This window comes from Nanorana parkeri, unplaced genomic scaffold (assembly GCF_000935625.1).
Source record: "Nanorana parkeri isolate BGI_ZX_2015 unplaced genomic scaffold, ASM93562v1 scaffold5, whole genome shotgun sequence".
Classification (NCBI taxonomy): domain Eukaryota; kingdom Metazoa; phylum Chordata; class Amphibia; order Anura; family Dicroglossidae; genus Nanorana; species Nanorana parkeri.
Window position 1 is genome coordinate 335,161 of NW_017306273.1, and position 22,616 is coordinate 357,776.

General features: G+C 39.8%; 1 protein-coding gene across 6 annotated transcripts in view; it reads left to right on the forward strand.

Annotated features, from left to right (window-relative positions):
* The window catches only part of KCNAB2 (potassium voltage-gated channel subfamily A regulatory beta subunit 2), a 99,555-nt gene that overhangs the window by 71,946 nt on the left and 4,993 nt on the right, over nucleotides 1-22,616 (forward strand). For 4 of the 6 annotated variants that reach the window (XM_018552665.1, XM_018552680.1, XM_018552655.1 and 1 more), the window contains 7 exons: nucleotides 548-592; nucleotides 1,396-1,440; nucleotides 1,522-1,565; nucleotides 6,286-6,372; nucleotides 17,629-17,714; nucleotides 21,004-21,124; nucleotides 22,159-22,253. In XM_018552665.1, the coding sequence (XP_018408167.1) occupies nucleotides 548-592; nucleotides 1,396-1,440; nucleotides 1,522-1,565; nucleotides 6,286-6,372; nucleotides 17,629-17,714; nucleotides 21,004-21,124; nucleotides 22,159-22,253 (523 nt within the window). Of the gene's footprint in view, nucleotides 1-547; nucleotides 593-1,395; nucleotides 1,441-1,521; nucleotides 1,566-6,285; nucleotides 6,373-11,208; nucleotides 11,254-17,628; nucleotides 17,715-21,003; nucleotides 21,125-22,158; nucleotides 22,254-22,616 lie in introns of all 6 variants that reach the window. The other 2 variants (XM_018552648.1, XM_018552672.1) reach the window with 2 other exon arrangements.

Here is a 22,616-nt window from a genome sequence, read left to right on the forward strand (position 1 = left end):
ATACTGCTGCAAGGGACGGTTCTCTTGGATATTGCTACAGTCTACAAACCACGAAAGCTGCAAGACCGCATGACCTGAGATTGTGTAAAAATGCTTTACAAACCAATGCTGACTGCTGGGGTGTGAGGGGCACACAACAAGTATGAAAGGGACATAAGTTGGGCTCTATAGAAATGTGTTTAGCCTTTTGGCAGCATGATTCCACTTATGCCTAGCCATGGCCTCCTCTAGAACACCCCTGTGGTTTGATTAACCAATGACAACCCCCCCATAGACCTGTCCATAGTCCACTGTATTTAGGAACACCTCTGCAAGGGATGTTTATTTTGGGTATTGCTACAGTCTATAAACAACGAAAGCTGCAAGAACGCATGACCTGAGATTATGTAAATATATTGGCAATTTCTGTCCTAACTTCTATTTATTTTTGGAAGCCCTTTTTAGGCTCCACTTTTTGTGTCTTTTGTCTTTGATAAGATATCCTTCATTGATGCCTTTTTAATGCCATTATTCACGGCCTTCACCTTTTATTTGTGTTCATTTTCAGGGCAGAAGTAGTATTAGGAAACATCATCAAGAAGAAAGGTTGGAGGTAATTATTTGCACTTTAAAGCTGTGTGATTAATCTTTTATGTGGTGACCAGTTTCATGTGCACACTTCTTGCTCTGGAATGAAAAAAGGCTGCGGTGAATTATTCATGCAGCCAAATACTACAGCTTAATTTCTTGATATCTTGTTGGGTATTAAACTCGCGTGCCCTGTGCAAGCCTACATATCCCATCATGCATTGCTTCCAACAAGCGATGATGATGATGATACATTGTTCAGATGGAAATTTAATATAAAAATACAGATTTATGTTTAGTTTTGGCCCATAGATACCCTTCAATAATGAGAACTAATGCAGTCACCATATCTAAGGACTGGTAAGCTGTTTTGTTTTGGATTTTGTTATGCTTTAAATTACATCCAAAATCCCCAATGTGATAATCAAAACAGGTTACTGTGTGATGTACAGACATCATCGTCCTTTACTTCCCCTGAGTAAGCAAAATCTTCCTTCCAATCAGCATTGAGCCGGCGTCACGGCCAATCAGGAAGCCAGAAGGCGGGTTTTTAATTACCGCCTGGCTTCCTGATTGCACGTGAAACTGGCTCCATGTTCCCCTACGGCACTGCCAGTCAGAGAAAATCTTCCTCTGCCGGAAGTTCCGGTATCGGGGAAGGTATCGGAGCAGTTGGGCAAGTATGAATACTCGGTATCAGCACCGATATCGATACTAGTATCGGTGCATCCCTATATATTAAACTTCAAAAACTGTTTTTATGACGCAATAGATAAAAATGTTCTTCCTTTAATCTTGTTATATTTCTTCTTCTTTTTTTTTTCCCAGACGGTCCAGTTTGGTTATTACAACCAAAATTTTCTGGGGAGGAAAGTAAGTCATTAAAATTATTTCTACATCCTTGTGTGTTTGTACATTGAAACTAAACTCATCGATAACTTTTCTATGTTATAGGGCAGAAACTGAAAGAGGTTTATCCAGAAAACATATAATTGAAGGTAGAGTGTCATTTTCTCCCTTATATTAGTCGGTCTATAAGTGATGCAATTAAGAGCCAGCTCCAGTCAGTCCTATTACTTAGGCTTATTATGGCAGTTGGCAAATGGAATGACGTGTTGTATTCTTGTATGTATCGGCCACTTCACTGCAAAGACATCCCCACCTCCACTGTTCACAGTTCTGTCCTACTCTTGTGGCCATTACATAGCTAATTGATGGCATCAAGAGTTGCTCCAAGGAATCCGTCTGTGAGAAGGTTGACATCTTTATTATGACCTTGTGGGGGAGTTTGGATACCAAACTAAGCAGAAAAATCTCTGCACTGGGGATCTCTGAGATTTATAAGAAACCAGAGCCAGTTAGTACACACTATCAATTGGTACCAGTGTAAGATTTAGTGGAGGTGACCTTTTAAGATGAAATTAATATTTTTTGAATGTGAAGTATAGGGTTGGACTTTCTGATATTTTTAGGAAATGTTTCTACAGCCATCTAAACATTTCCTAGAAAAAGGACATTTATATTAGCAAATGAATGCACTTTACCTCTCTTAGTATTTTTTGTTATTTTTTGTAATACACATGCCACAATGATCAGGCTAATGTACATACATTACAGGTCAATAGGTTTCGGTTCCAAGAACCCCACCCTGTTGGTATTTGATGGAGAACAAAAGTGTAATTAAAAAAAACACTGCCCTACTTGTCCTGACCCCAAACTTCAAAGGCCAACTCCAGCCAAAACTTTTAAAAGTAAGGAAGGGTCAGGTAATATATGGTGCTTCCGGTTACAGGGGAGTATTGGCCCCCTCCCAGGATGCAGTGTTGAGGACTGAATGACCAAGCCCTTGTCCTGAACTATCACATGAGGGAGGGGAGGGGGGTCATGAAACTTGTGTAAGCACTGACACAATCCCACACATTAACCTTAGCCTAACCCTAAAAAATACATAACCCATAAAATATAATGGATGGGCCAAACCAAGCCGCTTCACATCCAGCTGCTTTTGAGAGTTTGCTCAATTTCTTTTACGCTTTTAAAAACATAAATTTTGAGTACAGTATTGTGTGACACAATAAAGAATCTGTCTTCTGTAGCCAAGCCATAAGATACAATCAGATCTGTTCAGACAGAAATGCCCAACTGGACTGGAACACCTCAGGAGGACTTTCATAAACAGGTCTACAATCCAGTGCCAAGCAACTCGCAGATCAGCAAAGCGCTAACACCCCCTGAACCAGTCTTTTACAATATAAACAGGCTAAAAAGGATAGTCCGGTCCCACTGGTGATCACCTACAACCCACACCTAGAGGTTCACAAAAGAGTTCCAGCCTGTTCTCCACAGATGAAAGAAAATATTTGCGGAAGCACTTCTCTTATCATCTAAGACTGCTTATTGGAAGAAGTTCCCTAAACAGCTCAGTACTACATGGAACATCTCTCTCCATATAGAAAACATGTGAAACCTGCATATACAGGTGAAACTCGAATAATTAGAATATCGTGCAAAGTTCATTTATTTCACTAATGCAACTTAAAAGGTGAAACTAATATATGAGACTCATTACATGCAAAGCAAGATAATTCAAGCCGTGATTTGTCATAATTGTGATGATTATGGCTTACAGCTCATGAAAACCCCAAGAACCCCAAATCCACAACCTCAAAAAAGTAGATTATTACATGCAATCAATAAAACAAGGATTCTACATAGAACAATATCGGACCTCTGAAAAGTACAAGCATGCATATGTACTCAGTACTTGGTTTGGGCCCCTTTTGCAGCACTTACTGCAATTACTTTTGCATGATATTCTAATTATTCGAGTTTCACCTGTATATATCCATGGCACCAATATGGTACCAGTTCTGGGATCACAGCAGGGTTCTTTTTACTGCAGATCCTCAAACGTAGTTTATCTAAATTTGTGTGCAAATTTCCTTAAAAGACTCCTTTAGAGAGACGAGTCAAAACCTTCGCCAACGGATTAACAATGAGCAACAACAAAACAGTAGTACCTGTAGTGGCCCATTTCTGCAGCACAGGCCACAGGGTAATGGATCTCAAGATTATTCTACTGATGAGGAGTGGGGAGCAGCTGGAATGGGAATGTAAATTCTCACAAAGATTCAGAACTCTAGATTAGGATCTAAATAGGGGCAGGAATTTTATGTGGCCACTATGGTTTTAATGGAATTTTTGTCAATGAAGCCTAATTTTCCTCATGCCCTTGATCAAAGGAATATGGACATTTCAAAAGGACTCTCATCCTGAGTTTGCTTGAATGTCTTATCTCCCAGTCAATTAGCACAATAACAGTCTTAAGCTATATTTTATTATTCACGTGTGTCAAGAAAATATAATTGTATTACATTGCTTCTCTGGTATATTGACATTTTAAAAGGACTTTGAATTGCAGTGATGATTGTACCAAGACTCTTTGTCTTTGAGTCAATGACCCCAATAAAGCTAGCCATACACGGTTAGATTTCTCTCATTCAGCCTACGGGGCTGCATGCATTCATAAATATTGTTGCAAAATAGGGATGTTCAGATACCAAGTACTGTACAGACATTCCTCGTTTTGCCACTTACCTGCTTTGCGACCACTCGCACTTATGACCGTCCACCGATCGACCTCCGACCTTGCGCGTCAGCGTCAGTGCTACGTGTCGCGGCGGAAGTGATGTCCTCCGTTCTTCGCTGCGGGTCCCGGTAAGTATTTCATTGCCCGATGTACAGTACACTGTTCGGTACTGTACATCTGCAACACTATACAGTACTGTACTAATGCAGTACAGTACTGTATAAAGTTCCTCACTTAACAACCTGATACTTTTCCAGCTCCAAGACTAGACTAGAGAAAAATTCAAAACTTAAGAGGCAGCTGTCATTTTTAAGGAGCACACGGAGCTCCTGGGATTTGTGCGTCCCTGTTTTAATGTATGATTATTTTTATAAATATATATAAGAGATGCACCGATACAATTTTTACAAGTACTGATACTTGTCCAAGTACTCACAGGTACAAGTACTGATACATTTTTGTTTGTCATGTGACAATTTTTCTAAAACAATACAGAGGAATGATTTCAGGATGGTCGTGGAGCACCAGAGCCAGGTCCCAGCTGCAACCCTAGTAGTTCACGTGATCGGTATCTGAACTGGTAGCTGAACATTCCTACTGCAAAATGGTTGTGCCTTGCTGATCCTCATTCCCAGTGCAAGTCTACCAGTCTGATTGATAGAAGACAAGGCCCACTGTGGGCTTCTAAAATTTCCAATGGTTGTTTGATTACTGTTAAATGCAAATTAGATCAGCATTGTATGTTGCCCTAGTGGCCAATTATGCACATAAAAAGGTTTGAATTTTTGCTCAGTTGGGTGGCCACCCTTCCACTTGCTCAGCATATCGTCAATTCATAACTAGGAAAGGGAATTCAGCGCCAACTGTACAATGCAGACTCTTAACAAGCCCCAAAACTGTATGAGGATGTCGGGTATTGAACTTCAGTCTAGCTGCTCCCTCACATTACAAGTTCAGTAGGTTGGCTTGTATCCGAACTGCTTCTCAATATCAAAACCATATCTTGCATTTTAATGTTTTCCTTTTGTATCTCATACTTAGGGGCATAATTATTAAAAGCAAGGGAATGTTACACACATTAGCTTGTCTATGTTCCTCCACCCTAACTTTTTGGAACAGTGAAAGCGTATCATGGTGGGCAAAGGAGGATTTTAGTTTGAAGTCCTCATTTGCAACGTGGAAGAGCAGAATATGATTGTGCGCTGACAATAGTTGATCATTTATTAAAATGATTTTACAGCGTCAGATGTTTCGGAGCAATTGGTTGCTTTGAATGTAACATTGACCTAATTTATAAATACAGCCAATGTTACTAAGACTTAAACCCATTTCCACCTTTGCAGAGGTATTTTTTTAAATGCATATGCCAGCAATGTACACTGAGTGAACATAAAGCCGGCACATGCAGTTGCTGTATATGAACACACAAACTTAATGTTTTTGTTAGCTGATCTCTCCATATCCTCATGGAAATGGCCTCCTCTGTGCTCTACAAGCAATGTGTGTATATTACAACTGAGTTCTCTCTGAGCTCTCTCTCCTCCATTCATTAGTATTCACTGTGGTACTCCCTCTGGATAGTGTATTGTGTGTAAAGGCAAAGCTGGTGTTTAGTGATCATGTTACACAGAATCACAGGTAGGGGGGCAGCTGTTTACAGGCTGCTTTACAATCTGACCCCGGTGTCAGACTGAATTTCCTGTGGAGCAAATGTTTAATTTGTAGGATTCGGGCCTAAGAAAAAAAAATGAAGAAAGCCTGCAATGTGAGTCATTAAAAATTATGCACATGTATATATCATCCCTGCACCACTTCATTACCACAATAAATGCTAATCACTTACAAAGGTGGAAGTGGACTTTAAATTTCTCATTGAGGAATGGTAAATCCAGATTTTCCATGAACAGCAAAAGTATAATACTGCACCGACCAGATGGGTGGATGAGATGAGTGAATATCTTTTATAACTGTGGTCAGTATGCTGGAGGTTGGGTAAACTATCAGCAAGTGCAAGACATATAGATCAATACTTTATACATATGCCCCTTAGATTACAGTCTTGTTGTTGCAGAGATTCTGGAGATGCTGTCTGCAATGTGTTATTAATGGTCTGCTTCATTGTTATTAAGGTTTAAAAGCTTCTCTAGAAAGACTACAGCTAGAATATGTGGATGTTGTGTTTGCTAACCGTCCTGATCCCAACACTCCAATGGAAGGTAAGATGTCCTCAATTTAAGAGAAGTGTGTTATCTCATGTAGATGCAGCATTTGAATAAGAATATGATGAGGTTTATTTCACATGATGGAGTTTGTAGCAACGCATTGGAAATGGGGGTCTGTTCACTCAAACAAAACACATGCAAATGTTTCATTACCAGTTGCTATTTGCTCAGACAAATGAAATCATGTTTCCAGTTTGGGGACACAGTCAGTCTTAAAAGAGAACTACGGGATAAGTGTTTTTCCCCAGTTTTGAAAGTTTTCACCTATCTAGAGGCAGAGTCAGCTGTACCCGCCCCTTCTCCCGTCCGTTCCTCCACTCGGCACTGGAGGATCGGAGCAGGAGTGGGGGGAATCCCTGCGGGGTTTGCTCACTTCCCGATCTATTGAGCCGACGTGTGACAGTTTCATTGTCACACGTCGTCTCGAATTATGAGGATAGATCCTCATAGTTCTCCTTCAAATAGTTGACCGATGTTTTAACCTTTTTTCATTATATCCAAAACTTTTAAAAAAAAATTTGATTTATGAGGAGTATAAAATAACTCATACAGCTTAGTGAACCGACCCATTATGTCCTCACATTGGGTGTTCGCATTTAATATTTGTCTGTATGCTGGTTAAAATAGGTGCCCACATTTTAAAACTGGCACATGAATATTGTGTGTCCTCTTTAGATTTTTAGGTCAGAGATGATGTAACATTTCCTAAAATATTTTCTCTATGGTATTTAATTCATTCATGCACGGCATGTGCTGTGAATACTCAGGGGTGGCCAAACTGTGGAGCTCCAGCTGTTGTGAAACTACAAATCCTATAAGGCATTGCAAGACTTTGACAGCCACAGGCATGACTCCCAGAGTCATGACGGCATTTGTATTTTCAACACAGCTGGAGGGCCGGAGTTTGACTAGCCCTGCTCTAGATACATACCTTAAAGTGGAACTCCTGGCAAGATTCAAAGTACAGCACATTTGTCTTTTTGGGGTGGATACATAAAGAGCCATAAAAGTGCTGGAATGTTTACTTTCCTGGAGCAATTGCCAGTCACATGTCCAAATACATTGGGATACAGCCAAGTAGCCCTCGGAAACGCGTGTGTGTCGCGTGATTTTTTGTACCGCGAATCGCGCTAAAAAAACACGCGACAGACGCGCATATGCAATACGCCTAGGTGTGAACCAGGACTTACTCTTCAGCCTTCTTTTACGCTTCAGCTTTCTTTTACTCTTCAGCCTTCTTTTACTCTTCAGCCTTCTTTTACTCTTCAGCCTGCTTTTACTCTTCAGCTTTCTTTTACTCTTCAGCGTTCTTTTACTCTTCAGCCTGCTTTTACTCTTCAGCCTGCTTTTACTCTTCAGCCTGCTTTTACTCTTCAGCCTTCTTTTACTCTTCAGCCTTCTTTTACTCTTCAGCCTTCTTTTACTCTTCAGCCTTCTTTTACTCTTCAGCCTGCTTTTACTCTTCAGCCTGCTTTTACATTTAATTCATTTAGCTTTATTAGCAGTTGAACGTCGGTCCACTTCATTTAATATTTTTTAAGATCCTAATTTTTTTGTATGTGTAAAACAATAAATCGAGGCAACTGGACTTTTTTTTTTTTAAAGACATTTCGCTGGTCATCCGACTAGCTTTCTCAATTGAGTAAATTCCGAAGAGAATTTTTGTACAAGTGGATTGAGAAAGCTGGTCATATGAAAAATACAAGTCCAGTTGCCTTGATTTATTTTTTTACAGATATAACGTGACTTTTTTAGAGACAACTCGTTTTTTATGTTTCTTCTAATGAATCGTTATCCAACGGTTGACTTCAACATGGAGGGTAAAATGCCCCATTTCATCTCTGCCCACAAAAATCCAGTATACAAACATACCTAGGGCTGTAGCTAATCATTATTTTAATAATCGATTAGTTGGACGATTATTTTTTAAACTAATCGATTGGTTGCATTTAAAAAAAAAAAGTTTTTCTCTTTTCTCTCTCTCTCTCTTTTCTCTCTCTCTCTCTCTTTTCTCTCTTTCTCTCTCTTTTCTCTCTCTCTCTCTTTTTTCTCTCTCTCTCCACCAACTATTGTCTTAATCGATTATTATCGATTTAGTTGTTGCAGCCCTAAACATAACCACAGTGGTGAAGAAACAACTTCCCTGTGCCATAAGCTTGGATCTGCCCCTTCCTAGGCAATGAGTACCCACAATGGTGCAAAATACAGCTTCCTCATAGCTGTCTGGGAATGCATATACTCCATATGATGGATTATTTGCAGCCACGCTATGCTGCATGATGATAAAGTAGCACCGTCTGCTGCTTCCCTCCCCTGGTCAACCGTGCGTCAAACTCAGTTAATGCCTCAAAGGAGCACCACAAAAAAAGTGCAGATTTATTTTCTCTATAGTGCCAGTCAGTGTCACTTGTTCGGCCTAGATTTGTATTTAGCCCGGAGTTCCACTTTAAACTTGTTTTCCTAAAAAAATATTTACATAAGTGTTAAATGACTGATATTGGGCTCAGTTCACTAACTTGGAATGGTTTGCTGTTATGATCAGTCACATGGCTGAAAATAATGTTCGCTGTGATTGATAACACTGACATTTATACCTGAGCGGCTTGAGCCTAATTTGGATTCAATTGCAAGTGTGTTTCTTGATTAAAAAAACAAAACATGTAAATCTAAAAAAAGTAACAATTCAGGGACTACAAGGGTATTGCTATTATTATTATTGATGTATTTTAAACTGGAATGATCTTTGTGCCAGTGTTTAGCTTACATGCCCCGTTGTATCATGATATACGGTAAAGCTCACTCCTCCATGCATTTCATTTTTTTTATCATAAATCATTTGCAAATATTAATGCTGAATTGTAGTTTGTTGATTACTTACTCTGCTGTAATAGTTTGAACAGTTTTCTTATTTTATCATTTCATTTTCTGAATTATTTGCATTAATAAGGATGTAAACATTGTTAGAAATACAGTTTACTTTATTCGTTTTTTTTTTGGTTTTTTTTATGGGAAACTATAGATTTAGGAATAGGATTATCCTTCAACTTTGCTTTTATATGCAAACTTCAAAAATTAACTTGAATTTTTTTGGAATATTTACACTTTTTTGGAGAACCTCCTCACTCATTAAAAAACTGACGTTTCAGTTGACTTAAAATTCAGTCTTTATCTTACACAACCTCGGGATAAACTTCCAGCAATATATACATATCAATATATGTGTGATTCAAGCTCATGTTTAAAGTGGAACTCCTTTAAAAAAAAAATTCAGGCAGCTATAATTCCCCTTTTTACCGGCAATATATATTTTTTCATGTGCAGCTAGTGGTCATTATTCCCTCATGAGTCCCTCATGCTATATAGTTATGTACCAACTCTGTTGGTGACCTGTGGCTGGATCATGAAACTAAAGATATGAGGATGCTACTCTACTTGCAGCTTATCTTTAAAAGAAATGTATAGTGTTTATTTTTTAATTAAAGAAATAGGAAATCTTGCATATGATTTTCATATGTATCATTTGCAGCAAGTAGATACCCACCTCTTAGCCAGAATACCAGATTTCTGAAGCCTCATATAATAGATCAGAGACACACTGCAGAATAACTCCCTAAAAGTGTAAAATAAAAGTTATAGCCACCCAAGCCTCTGAGCCAGCAGCACTCCCTCCAGCCTCTCTCCTCTGCTGCAGTGATGGTATGTCCGTCATGGTCCTAACGTCCAATACACTGCATTGGATGTGATGACTCCGAGACCACTGCAGCAGAGGAGAAGAGACACTCAAGGACCGCACTAAGAACCGGCTCGTGAACTTCCTTGCAGTGAGTGCCAGGCAACTAGCATCTTCAGAAGGAGATCAGGAAAAACAATATTTTGAAGCCCAACACCAGCCTTTTTACCTTTTTTCTTTTGTCTGTGTTCTTGCGGTAAAGCGGGGGTGGGCCAGCTCCATCCATCCAGCTGTTGTGGAACTACACATCCCATGAGGCATTACAAGACTAACAGTTACAGGCATGACTGCCAGAAGTAGAAGTATTTGGGATTTGTATTTAAAGCACACCTGGAGGGCCGGAGTTGCCCACCCCTGCTGTAAAGATTTCCAAATAATTCCTGCCCTGACGGGAAGTGAGGGGGAATCTCCCAAATGGGGCCACACACCAAGCAAGACAAACCTGGCACCGGGTCTAAGCATTCCCCGCTCTATTATAAACCAATGGAATTGTTTGTTTGTTTTTTTAACACCAAGCCGGATAGACCCGTGTGATTGAATCCGCTTTGCAGGCTGTGCATTCAAGAATGTAGTGCTGGGCTTTCTTCCTGAAAACTCCCTGATATGCAGACTGAGTATTAATGGATACGCTATGTATTACTTGTGTAAAAATAAATAAAATGATCAAATCAAGCTAGCAAACATTAGAAAATTGACATCTTTTGGTACTCATGTGTTCCCTTTAAACATTTGCTTGGAGTTTTCTTTTTTAACCTTTTTTTGAAGAATCAATGACTTTCTGAAACATTGACTACTTCGGCTCTCACTTCAATACTCAATCACTGACACTTTTCTTCCCGAACAACACCTTAATATCTTGCAGTATTCCCATCATCGTTTCTAACCAAAGCACTCAATAAAAGGGCATTTAAGGGGTATGACTGACTAATCTGAAAGATTTTCTTATTCCAATAGCTCTGCTGTCATGAAACAAGTATTCTGATTTTTCTTTTCTTTTCTTGTACCTTTAACGGTTTTCAAGCCCTGTGCCCTTTTGTCAAAGATTTCATGAACTTACAGCTGTAAACTTTGGTCTTTCTAAATGTTTCTTTTATCACCAGGAGACCCATTTAGTTCCTCCAAGTCGAGAACATTCATCATAGAAGGTACACAGTACCCAAAGTCTCCATTTTGAATTCCGTGTCCAAAAAGGCATTTTATGGCACAGATAACGTTTTATCTTTACCATATAAGTGTTACCTTCCCACACCCCAGTGAAAAGAAAAAAAACAATCCATAAAATGCATTAAAAAAAAAATCCCCTTTAAGAACATCTTGCAAGTAAAATCCTATTTTATTTTACAATCCCTTTTACTGTTATCCCCATACCCTCTTTTTTCCCTTATTTGTGTATCATATCATTACTCCCTTAACTGGAATATATTTATTTTATATTATTTTGCATGGTATAAACAGGTTTGGACTTTCTTTTTTTCATTTTATTATTGCTTTGATATTTCTGCATCATCGGTGTTACGTTTGAGTGACCTTTTACTTCTTCTTAAGAGCACATTACCGTTGTTAGCACTTTAGTAATGTGAAGAGAATACTCAATGATGCTAACTGACCTTCAAGAAATACGAACTTGCATTTATTTATTTATGTGTTTTCTTGAAGAGTAGATCAATTGCTACAGCTGGGCAAAAAAAACCATTTCAATCAGGTTGTTTTTGTTATAATAAAATAAGCAAATTTAAGGAAGACCTCAAAATGTCGTAAAATTTGATTGTCAATGTTTTTATTCATCTACAGTCTCCTTTATCTCTTTTAAGGTTATAATGCTGAATTTTTGCCCACTTGGAGCATGTCTTTGTTTTGGTTGTATGGTTGAGTCTTTTTCTTACCCAAAGTGTATTGCTTTGATTTGCACCGGCGCACTACTTAGAATCCCTCTGGTATACTCCGAGGCTTGTTGGCATAGTTCTGTCTGACAATGCATGGAAGGATTTCCTGCTTTGGACGGATGTTTTTGCTTCTCTTAGCATGGGGCCTGTAAAAACGGGGGAGTTGTGCATGATGCAGAAAGTTGCAGTACGGGTTACGGAAAAGTGTTTCTAAAAATATTTTCAAAAACAAAGGTAAATGCTTCAATCGAGACACCTTGGTGTAGCGTGCAAATGGTCTTTGCAAATGTAATATGTATAATTTTAATTCAACGCACTTTGTGTGTGTTTTTGAAATTCTATTTTGTTTTTTCATGCCTTAAATAAATATTAATAATGGACTAAAGTTTAAGTAAATGCATGTTCTTTTCTTTATTTTTAGTTTCTTTGTGCAGTTATAGTTACAAAAGCTTTTGCTTTGCCAGTCTGCTTTTAGAAACACTTAAGAAGTCACAGTTGCATTTTGCAGTATGCCTTGCAAGCACTGTATAATGGGGATGTTACTTCCCTGTAAACAGTTTAACCATCCACCTCCATAACGCCTTTTGCGACATCACATCAATCTGATACACAAACTGTTACCCTAAATAACCCGGCTGAGTTTTACGGCCTAGTGTCTTGGTGGAATATATTTTAAAATATAATTCGCAATTTCTTTTTTTCTTTCTGTGTGATAGAATTTTGCTATTTTTTTTTTTATTATTTTTTTTTACTTTTAAAGGGGAACTATGAGGTGGGTGAAAATCACTCATCCTCATAGTTCGGGCCGACCTGTGACAATTAAACTGTCACACGTCGGCTCAATAGATCGGGAAGTAAGCGAACACATACTGGCGCACGCTCACTTCTCGATCATCTCCCTGCAGAGAGCCGTGACTATTACTCACGGCTCCGTGCAGGGATTCCCCCTCCCCGATCCAATCCTCTAGCACTGACTGGAAGAACGAGACGGGGTAGGGGCGGGTACAGCTGGCTCTGCCTCTAGATAGGCCGAGCCCGCTGTCACTGAGCTGTAGCTCGCGATATACTGAGCTTTGGGTCACAGGAGGAGGTTAGTATATATCCTCCCGTGACCCTTAAGAGCACTATGGGGAAAAACACTTACCCCATAGTTCTCTTTTAAGCATAACACTTAAAAATGCATGTATATTTAGTTTGAATTTTCCTGCGTATGCAAGTACATTAAATAATGAGGAATTTGTAATCTTGATCCATTAAACTGAATGATTTATATACACAAGACTTATTGATACAACCCCAGTTCTAAAAAAAAAAAAAAAAAGATACCATGGGGAAAAAATGTTGGCAGTGGCAATTTTTTCAATAGAAAACATATAAAATGTTTCAAGTGAAAAAATTTACCATTTTAGGGAAAAAAATAAGGTAATTTTGAAATTGATGGCAGCGACAGGGCAACAACAAGTTGGCAAAGTAAGTGGTACTAACAAGGAAGAGCTGGAGGAACATTTTGCAACTATTTAGATTACTTGGCAACAGAATAGTAATACGATTGGGTATAAAAAGAGCATCTTAGAGAGTCAGGGTGTCTCAGAAGTACAGATGGGCCGAGGTTCACCAATCTGCGAAAAGCTGCATCTAAACATTGCAGAACAATTTCAGAATCATGTTCCTCAACATAAAATTGCAAAGACATTAAATTATCATCTACAGTACCCTAAACGTCATCTCCGATCCTCCTAAGACTACTTGCTCTCTAGTTCCCACGTCATCTCCTCCCATGCTCACCTTCAGGACTTCTCTAGAGTCTCTCCCATTCTTTGGAACTCCTTACTCCAACCTGTCTGTCTATCCCATACTCTGACTGTCTGCCTTAAAGATCCCTAAAGACTCATCTCTTCAGGGAAGCCTATTCCACCTCAACCCGACCACTCAACCATCACGTTCTCAAACAATTCATCCCCACACAGCTACCTCCTCATGTATCACTTTGCCGTCCCCCTTAGATTGTAAGCCCTCAGGGGCAGGACCCTCCTTACCATTGTGTGTTGAATTGTATTGTAATTATAATGTCTTGCCCTATGTTGTAAAGCGCTGCACAAACTGTTGGCGCTATATAAATCCTGTATAATAATAATACATAATATCATCATAAGATGCCGAGTATCTGGAGAATTCTCTGTGCACAAGGGACACGGCCGAAACGTCTTATTTGTTTCTTAGAATGGTTCAGTCTGTCAGTTTAAACATTTTGTATGTTTTCTATTTTTTCCTTTGTGAATAAAATGCGGGTTCATGAGATTTGCAAATCATTGTGTTCAGTTTTTATGTAGATTTTACACAGCGCCCCAACTTTTTTGGAATTGGGGTTGTACACTATGTAAAAGTGTGTGGACACCCCTCCATATTGAGTTTAGGTGTTTCCAGTGAAGGTACTGGGGATGCTACACCAAGCAAAGATATTGTAAAAAACTGTGTCAACAGATGGGGGAAGATCCTTTTCTGCCCCAGCATAACTGTGCACTTCTGCACAAAGCCAGCTCCATACTGTCATGGCTTGATGAGCTTGGTGTGGAAAAACACTAAATTCTCTTGTAGCCATCACTCCAAGCACTCCACCACTCCTGTGATGGACTACAATCTCACATTTAGTTTACAAATTTGTATTGAGATTGTAGTCCATCACAGGAGCTAGCTTGTTCCCCATGGTCCCTGTGTATGTTGTAAAGTAGCCATCGCACCAAGCTCAATCACTCCTGTGATAGTCTACAATCTCATAATAATTTGTATTGACATTATAGTCCATCTTGGGACCAAGCTTGGAGCGGTGACTACTTTACAACACACACAGGGACCATGGGGAACAAAAGTAGCCACCCTCCAAATTTGAATTTCTTTGGAAGATCATAGTGTGCTGCTTCTACCATTTTTCCGGCTGTGGTATGTCCCTTGGCGTCCTCATGTCCAATGGACATGTATTAGAAAATGCTGACGGCACAAGTCCTTAGACCGCTGGATCTGGGATCCAGCGGTCTAAGGACCTGTGACGTCAGCATGTCTAATGCATGTGGACATGAGGACGTCAAGGGACATGCCACAGCCAAAGCTCAGGGTAAAGAGGCTGCAAGGACCAGCCTAGCAGCCAGGAGGGACCAAGAATCTGGTCATTCTTCTTTTATTTTTGCCCCTAGACCAAATCGAGACATTAACCCTTGCAATGTGAGGGTTAGCCCGACTGCAAGAGTAAAAGTGACACTAAGCTCAGGAGTTAAATCCTAAAGATACAGTCAAGTTCCCTAACTATTAATAAAAATGTATCCTATTTGTTTAACACCCAGCTGGAGATCCTCAAATAATCTCTGAATTGGTGCTGACACTGTCCTTCCTTCTGGAGGGGGGCTACCTTTGTTCCCTATGGTCCCTGTGTGTGTTGTAAAGTAGCCACTGCTCCAAGCTCACCCCCGTGATGGACTACAATCTCATGTTTAGTTCACTAATTTGTATTGAGATTGTAGTGCATCCCGGGAGTGAGCTTGGAGTGGTGACTGCTTTACAACACACACAGGGACCATGGGGAACAAAAGTAGACCCCCTCCAGAAGGAAGGACAGTGTCAGCACCAATTCAGAGATGATTTGAGGATCTACAGCCGAGTGATACACAAATAAGATACATTCTTGTTAATAGTTAAGGTACCTGAATAGATTTTTAAGATTTAACTCCGGAGTTTAGTCTCATTAGATGTTTGAATGGCCCAATATATTCCTAGACTTTCTTTGCCAAACTGTTGTTTACCACACCCATTTCATATATGACTTCAAAAGATGTCATTAACATATGGATAGCTAAGAGCTGATCAGCTGAAAGAAAATCATAAGGATTTTAACTTGTTTATATATAAATGTTCAATCACAAATATACACGCTAGCTACAACTAGAGATATTTTTGCCGGTTTTGGATCAAGGTACGGTTACTGACAATGTTCCTCGCCTGTCAACAAACACAGCAAGTCGATTTCTCCACTTTGAAATAGGATTCTTCACATTATTGAACCTAAAATCTATTTTTGTTTTAAATTATTCATAGACCCAGCCCCCCATACACTTCTCATGTGATTCCCACATCCCCAAAGGTTATGGATATCCACGGTTAAAAACCGCTGGTTTAGAGGGTCTGACGTGTAAACTGTTTTGGTTTAACTAATTATTGATTGATTCTGCAAAATTAACATCAGTACAGCTGTCTGCGAAGGTTCTCATTCATCCAGGTCATGGTATATCTGTAAGACGTTTCACTGGACATCCAGTGAAAGACGTTTCACTGGACATCCAACCAGCTTTCTGAATTGAATTGAGATTGAGAAAACTGGTCGGATGTCCAGTGAAACGTCTTCAAGAAAAATACAGCAAGTCCAGTTGACTTGACTGATTTTTTTACAGATATATCAGTACAGCTATTTTTTTTGTTTAACATTTTGAGAATTTAGAACAGACCAGCAGGGAATATCGTTGCCGTTATATGACTAAGTGGTTGAAATTGAACTTTCTTGTATTTCGTATTGTAAGAGAAGGCTTTGTATGTTTCTCTGGTGATGACTTGAAGCGGATACAGAAGTTTGTGTTTCTTCTCCTGAATCTTGACCTAATTTATAAAAAAAAACACTCTTTAAAATAAGATCAAGGTGTGTGTTTTTCATTAGCACCTAGGTAGCACAATAAAAATGGGTACATTTGATAGCATTACTACATCTAGGGGCCATTGTAGGCTCTGGCATGGGAATGTTGAATGGGAAGAGGGTGTTGCTTACCCCCAGGAGGAGTCGGGCCTGATGCTGTTTAGTTGAGACCTTGTGCACAGATTGGGCCTGAACACAAGGGGGAGGACTGGGCCTCGGGGAAGAATTTTAAAGATCAGAATGGCTGGCATCCAAAGGTGCCAGCACTTTAGGGGGGTATTGTTCACTTAGCCAGTGTTAAGGATCTGAGTGTTAATATTAAGTCTATTTTTAAAATAAAATATGCAGATTATAAAAGAAAAAATGGATGGGGAGAAATAAGTAGTGATCTAGACTTTTTAATTAATTACATATAGCCCAATTATAAAAGATAACGGTTGCAGACTTCTGGTGTTCTCTGAATTTCAGCATCCTGACATTCAGGAGTCAGAGAGCTTTCAGGAAGACCGATCATTGATGGATTGTAACAGCTATTTCACAGCATTCTATATGCAGCTTCCTTAGACTAGAGTTCTGGTTCCGAGTACAGTTGCTGCATTGGTGCCAATTTATAACTTTGCCTTGTGCTGTAAAAAATATATATATTTGTCTTGGTGGATTTTTGAGCCTTTTGAAAATTGGTAATCTTGCCTTTCTTGATACCAGCTTTGCGTTTGCTTGAATTTTTAAAACTCTTCATCTTTCTTGGCCGTGCCGAAGATTTACAAAATACGCATTTTTGGTATTGCTCATGCACATTAATCGGTTACCTATGGGTGTAGATTGGTTACATTGCTTGCAAGATGTCCTTGCAGCATTTCTCTTTCACATTGTGGTAGTTTTAGCTTTCTGCATGGTATGAGTCATCTGTATATGTTTAACCAAGTTTTTACTGTCCCATCTTCCCTTCGTTATTTCCTCTGCAGAAACCGTTCGAGCCATGACGCATGTCATTAACCAAGGAATGGCAATGTACTGGGGCACCTCACGATGGAGCTCTATGGAAATAATGGTACTTTTTTTTTTTCATTTCCCCCATTATAACTCTGCATGATTTGTCATTGCTAAAGAAACAGAACATGTAAATGGCAAGCAGCTGCCTGTTTGGCTGACTTTACACACTAAGCTAGCGGGCTAAAGCTGGCCAAAGACGCTAAATATGGAAACATATGTCCAGCTCACAATGTGTCACAGGTCTAATGCAGATGGTGGTTGCCCCAGGTCCATTAAGCCAGGACCTCTGTTTATCATCACAGTGATCAGGGATCCCCAAACTCTGGTGTCTGTTGGATGGTAGTCCATTGTGCAGCTTCCTGGTTGGTAACTGTTCTGGCTCTTCCTTCCCTCTGTACTTTCCTTTTCGCCACTGACACCACTTGTTGCATTTGGCAGCCAATAGGCAGGTGCAGAGAGCAGGAGTATACTGGCCAGTTGTGGAGCAGCAAGCTGTGTGGTTGAAAATTGACTAATAGAGTGCTAGAACTTGGGGGATTCCCAGGTGCTATGAAGGTATGCCAAGGTAACGTGAGCCCGTAGCTTCTCTTTAAAAGCTGTTAAGATAAAATGTCATCCACGCTGGGCTTTCAGGGATTGGGTAAAACCATTGACTATAGAGAAATATTTTTAAAACACTGTACATTTGCTTTAGAGTCTGTGCTGATGTGCTTTTTTTCCCCATCAGATAGGGTTTGCATTACTTTACCTGTCTATAGGAATGCAAAACCTATTTAAAGCAGATAAAATGTAGGTCAGAAGGTCAGCCAGGGATGAAATGTACCTGTCAATAAATTCTGAATGTTCTCAGAAGGTCCTCAAGCTGATGCCATCTCCAAAAATCTCAAAGCCTGTCAGTACGGGTCCTTCAGCTGACCATACTTTTAGATCTGCTATGGTTGGGTTGAATTGCACAGAAATTTGAAAATGTACGTCTAAACCTTAAGTGTGTATTAGAAGAAAATGGCTTTTATTTTCATTTTGGCTACATTTTACTTGCTGCAGTGTCAGCTGCAAACTATTGCTCAGGACCGGCTTTGTGATCTTGCCAATGGTGGGCCATGCGGAGCATGACCAACTGTAGTCTACACCAGGGGTACGTGTGACAGGGTGACAGTGCAGGGGCACAATTGGGGGGACAGTTGTTATCCCAGAACAAAGACCTTTATATCAAAATCATCAGTTACTCTTTGAATTAAAGTTGCAGATTTCAAAAGATTAAAAATCGCTCCCTTTGTCCTATATAAAGAATAACTTGAAGTGTTACCAAAACACGCACTGTACTCAAACATCACAGGTTGCGGACAGATGCACCACAGTTGCTGTCCTGGCAAGGGCCAGCCTTGTTCTGTCCGCAACCTGTCCATGGAAAGCCTGAGACAAGACAATTGAAAGATATTACAGCTGGAAGAAAAGTGGACTTTTGGCTAAAAATAAATATTAGATACAAACATAAAAAAGAGAGTTGACGTTGAGTTGGGCAGACAAGAGCTAGTTACAGTTAAATGCTTCCAGAAGATGTGCAGCTTAATTATTTTTGGAGTCGAGTGAGCATTTTTCCACTACATGGGACAGCGGACTAGATTGAACACAGAATATATGTATATAGCACACAATGTATATGTTTCACAAACTTCAGATATGTTTTAGTTTTATATATGCACCAGCAGTTTGATGCGCGGTAGCACATTTTGCAACCCCCCCCCCCACTTCCCTCTCCCCTCCTTATATTTTCTAGCCCATGTCACACTATGAAAGACTATTAGGTTTCAAATGCTGACAGTACATCTTATTGTATCATTGATTAACACAGATATATTTATATCATGTTAGCAGAATTGTTTTCTTTCCCTTTATTAACTTAAAAGCAAGTGGGAAGCCATGGAGAAGGAAATACAGGAAATCGAGAGAACACCGGTCTTTGTGGCAGTCTAAAATATTTATCGGAGCTTTTATGGTGGATTATTTTACTATGATATCATTCATATTACTAAGTGATGTAATAATTATAGTAGGCAAAATATTTCAATATATATATAGGATTCCATTTTCTATATGTGTAATCAGCCCTGAAGAATGGGATGCAGAGTCCTAAAAAAACATCAGCCTAAATTTTTAACAAATATTTTAGATTTCCACAAAGACCCCCTCAATTCCCTATAGTTAGGAAACCCATGCACAATACATTTTTTATACTTCGTAGTAGGGATGTTCAGATACCAGTGCCGATACTAGCAGATACCAGTGCAGGACTACCGAGGTGGCAGCGCTTGTAGCTGGGACCGGGCTCTGGCGCTCCACCACTGTCCTGAAATCATTAGTCTGTATTGTTTTAGAAAAACTGTCACATGACAATAAACAAAAATGTATCAGTACTTGTATCTGTGAGTACTTGGGCAAGTATCAGTACTTGCACTTGCAAAAATGGTATTGATGCATCCTTATATATATTTATAAAAAAACAATCATACATTATAACAGGGATACACAAATCCCACAAGCTCTGTGTGCTCCTTACAAATGACAGCTGCCTCCTAACTTTTGAATTTTTCTCTAGTCTAGTCTTAGAGCTGGAAAAGTATCTGTACTTGTACCGAGTACGGTACTTGGTATCTGAACATCCCTACTTAGTAGGGCTCACCCTGGGCACTTAGCTGCCATTGTTTTTCTGATGAATCTATTTTATCCACTTCTGTGGATTACTTCCAGTTTCCATATTAAAATAGATGCAAACCTCACCGGAAGACCTATAGTTTGCTCTGTCTACTATGCATCATTTTCATGAATTACTGTTTTCTTTTTTTTGTTAAGTTTATTAGTTTTTGCTGCTAATGCTCCTCCGGCCCCTTTCAACCACTTCCTGTCTATATGCACTCTCTACAGTGTCGGGTGCACATCATTATTCTGGATCAGCTTCCCCATAATGACAATAGTAGATCATGCCTGCACATTGTGTGTCAGTGCAGCCAGTTGTAGACTACCATCTAAAGCATGTGCGAAAGGGTGACAACAGGGGTATAGCTGGCAGGCAGCTGTCACTCCATAACAAGTACCTGAGAGCAAGGCTCTTCTAGCAGGGTCACCAGGGATTATTCTTATGAAAGCTGCCTGTACTGCATACTGGAAATTACATCACATGTTTAATCTTAGATGAGATTTTATTGATTGGATTTAGATCTACTTTGAGTCTGTTTCTGTATATTATTTACAAGGCTTCCCCCCCCAATAGGTCCTGTTTTGGTTGACTTGCAGATTACAGAGAACCAGAACAATGAGACATTCACAGTTCATTCTCTCTTTGCTTGTAGGAAGCATACTCCGTAGCACGGCAGTTTAATCTGATCCCTCCCATCTGTGAACAAGCCGAATATCACATGTTTCAAAGGGAGAAGGTAGAAGTCCAACTTCCGGAGCTGTTCCACAAGATCGGTAAGGTGCTGCCCCATATAGAGATTAATGGGTTTATTAAAAGGGAACTTGTCATGGAAGCTTACGGGCTACAATTGCTGAATTTTGCTTTGATGAATGCTACTTTCCTGGCTGTCACGCAGACCAATACTCTTCTTAGTGGCAGTCATAGTCACCAAATGGCCCATATGGAAGAACGATTCTTGGGCCCTGCATTCAACAAACACTTTGTATGGGTAGCTGCAGATGAGGCTTAGCCTTTGTGATACCCTGGACTCTCATGGTCTAGAACAGGGCTCAAAATTTCAAGTCCTGAGCTACTAGCAAGGCCTTAAGAGTTACTCGCCACCAGTCGCCCCACCTGACCCCTACCGTGCACCGCCCTTAACTCCGCCAGGTCAGTGGTGTGACACAGAGAACAGAGATCAGTAACAATGCAGAGTGCAGAGGCCAGATATAAAAAGAAGTGGTGGAAGATTCTTGCATGTGGCAGCGCCAGTTTTTATTGGCTTATACCACTTGGACATAATAAATCAGGAGCATTATAAGGCGTACCTCTTGCTTCTGTTTCTGCCCTAGAAGTGAGCAACGCCCAGGTCAACATAGAAGCAAGTGATGTCTCAGCACCTGCCTGACCCACATCTAGTATAAATGGGCCCCCAAGTCCCAGAGGACCTCTATGCAGCTCCACAAATCTTAAGTGCCCTCACCTTGTTTGTGCACTGGCCAGTTGGCTGCATAATGGCAGCTGCTGACCCAAGTGTGATGCTGCTGTAGTCTCCTTCATGTCCCTTAGAGGAAACCATTAAAGGGGGTTAGCAGATGGGTGGGAAGTTTTCAATTCCTGGAAACAAATGGAGATTTACCCCCAAGAACTTTAGCATTGTAAGATTTTCCCAATCTTTAAAACCTCTCTCTGTGTTACCGTTTTGATCTTTGGTTGACGCCTGCCACAAGCAGTCGAACAAAGAAAAAAGTTGTGTTATAGTCCTTCACCATTTAAAATGAGTGTCAGAATATTACTGGAACCTATACATATATTTCTTCTCTTTCAGGTGTAGGGGCTATGACGTGGTCACCGCTGGCTTGTGGGATAGTTTCTGGAAAATATGACGGTGGAATTCCACCATATTCCAGAGCATCACTGAAGGTTTGCCATTTTTTGTTAAAGTATAGCTTTATAATATTACATTTTACATAATTGTTTTTTAATGTTGCAAGGCATTTTAAGTTATAGTGGGGTCAGTTGATATCTTCGGGTTCTGTATACTGCTTCCAGCATTTATTCACACCTTTATCAAATCTTGGTTCCAGTTCTCCTAACAGTGAATGTTTTTCTACTTTGCGCTTATAGGCTCACAGATGAGATACTTAGTGGTGTTAATTGATGTGCTTTGTCCCTGCCCGATAGTGTGGAAAACATGCTGCTTTTGGGCCTTTAAGACTGGCCTTATACTAAGTCAGAGACTTTGTGGCGTTGGGTTCAATATTTGTATATTACAGGTACAAATAA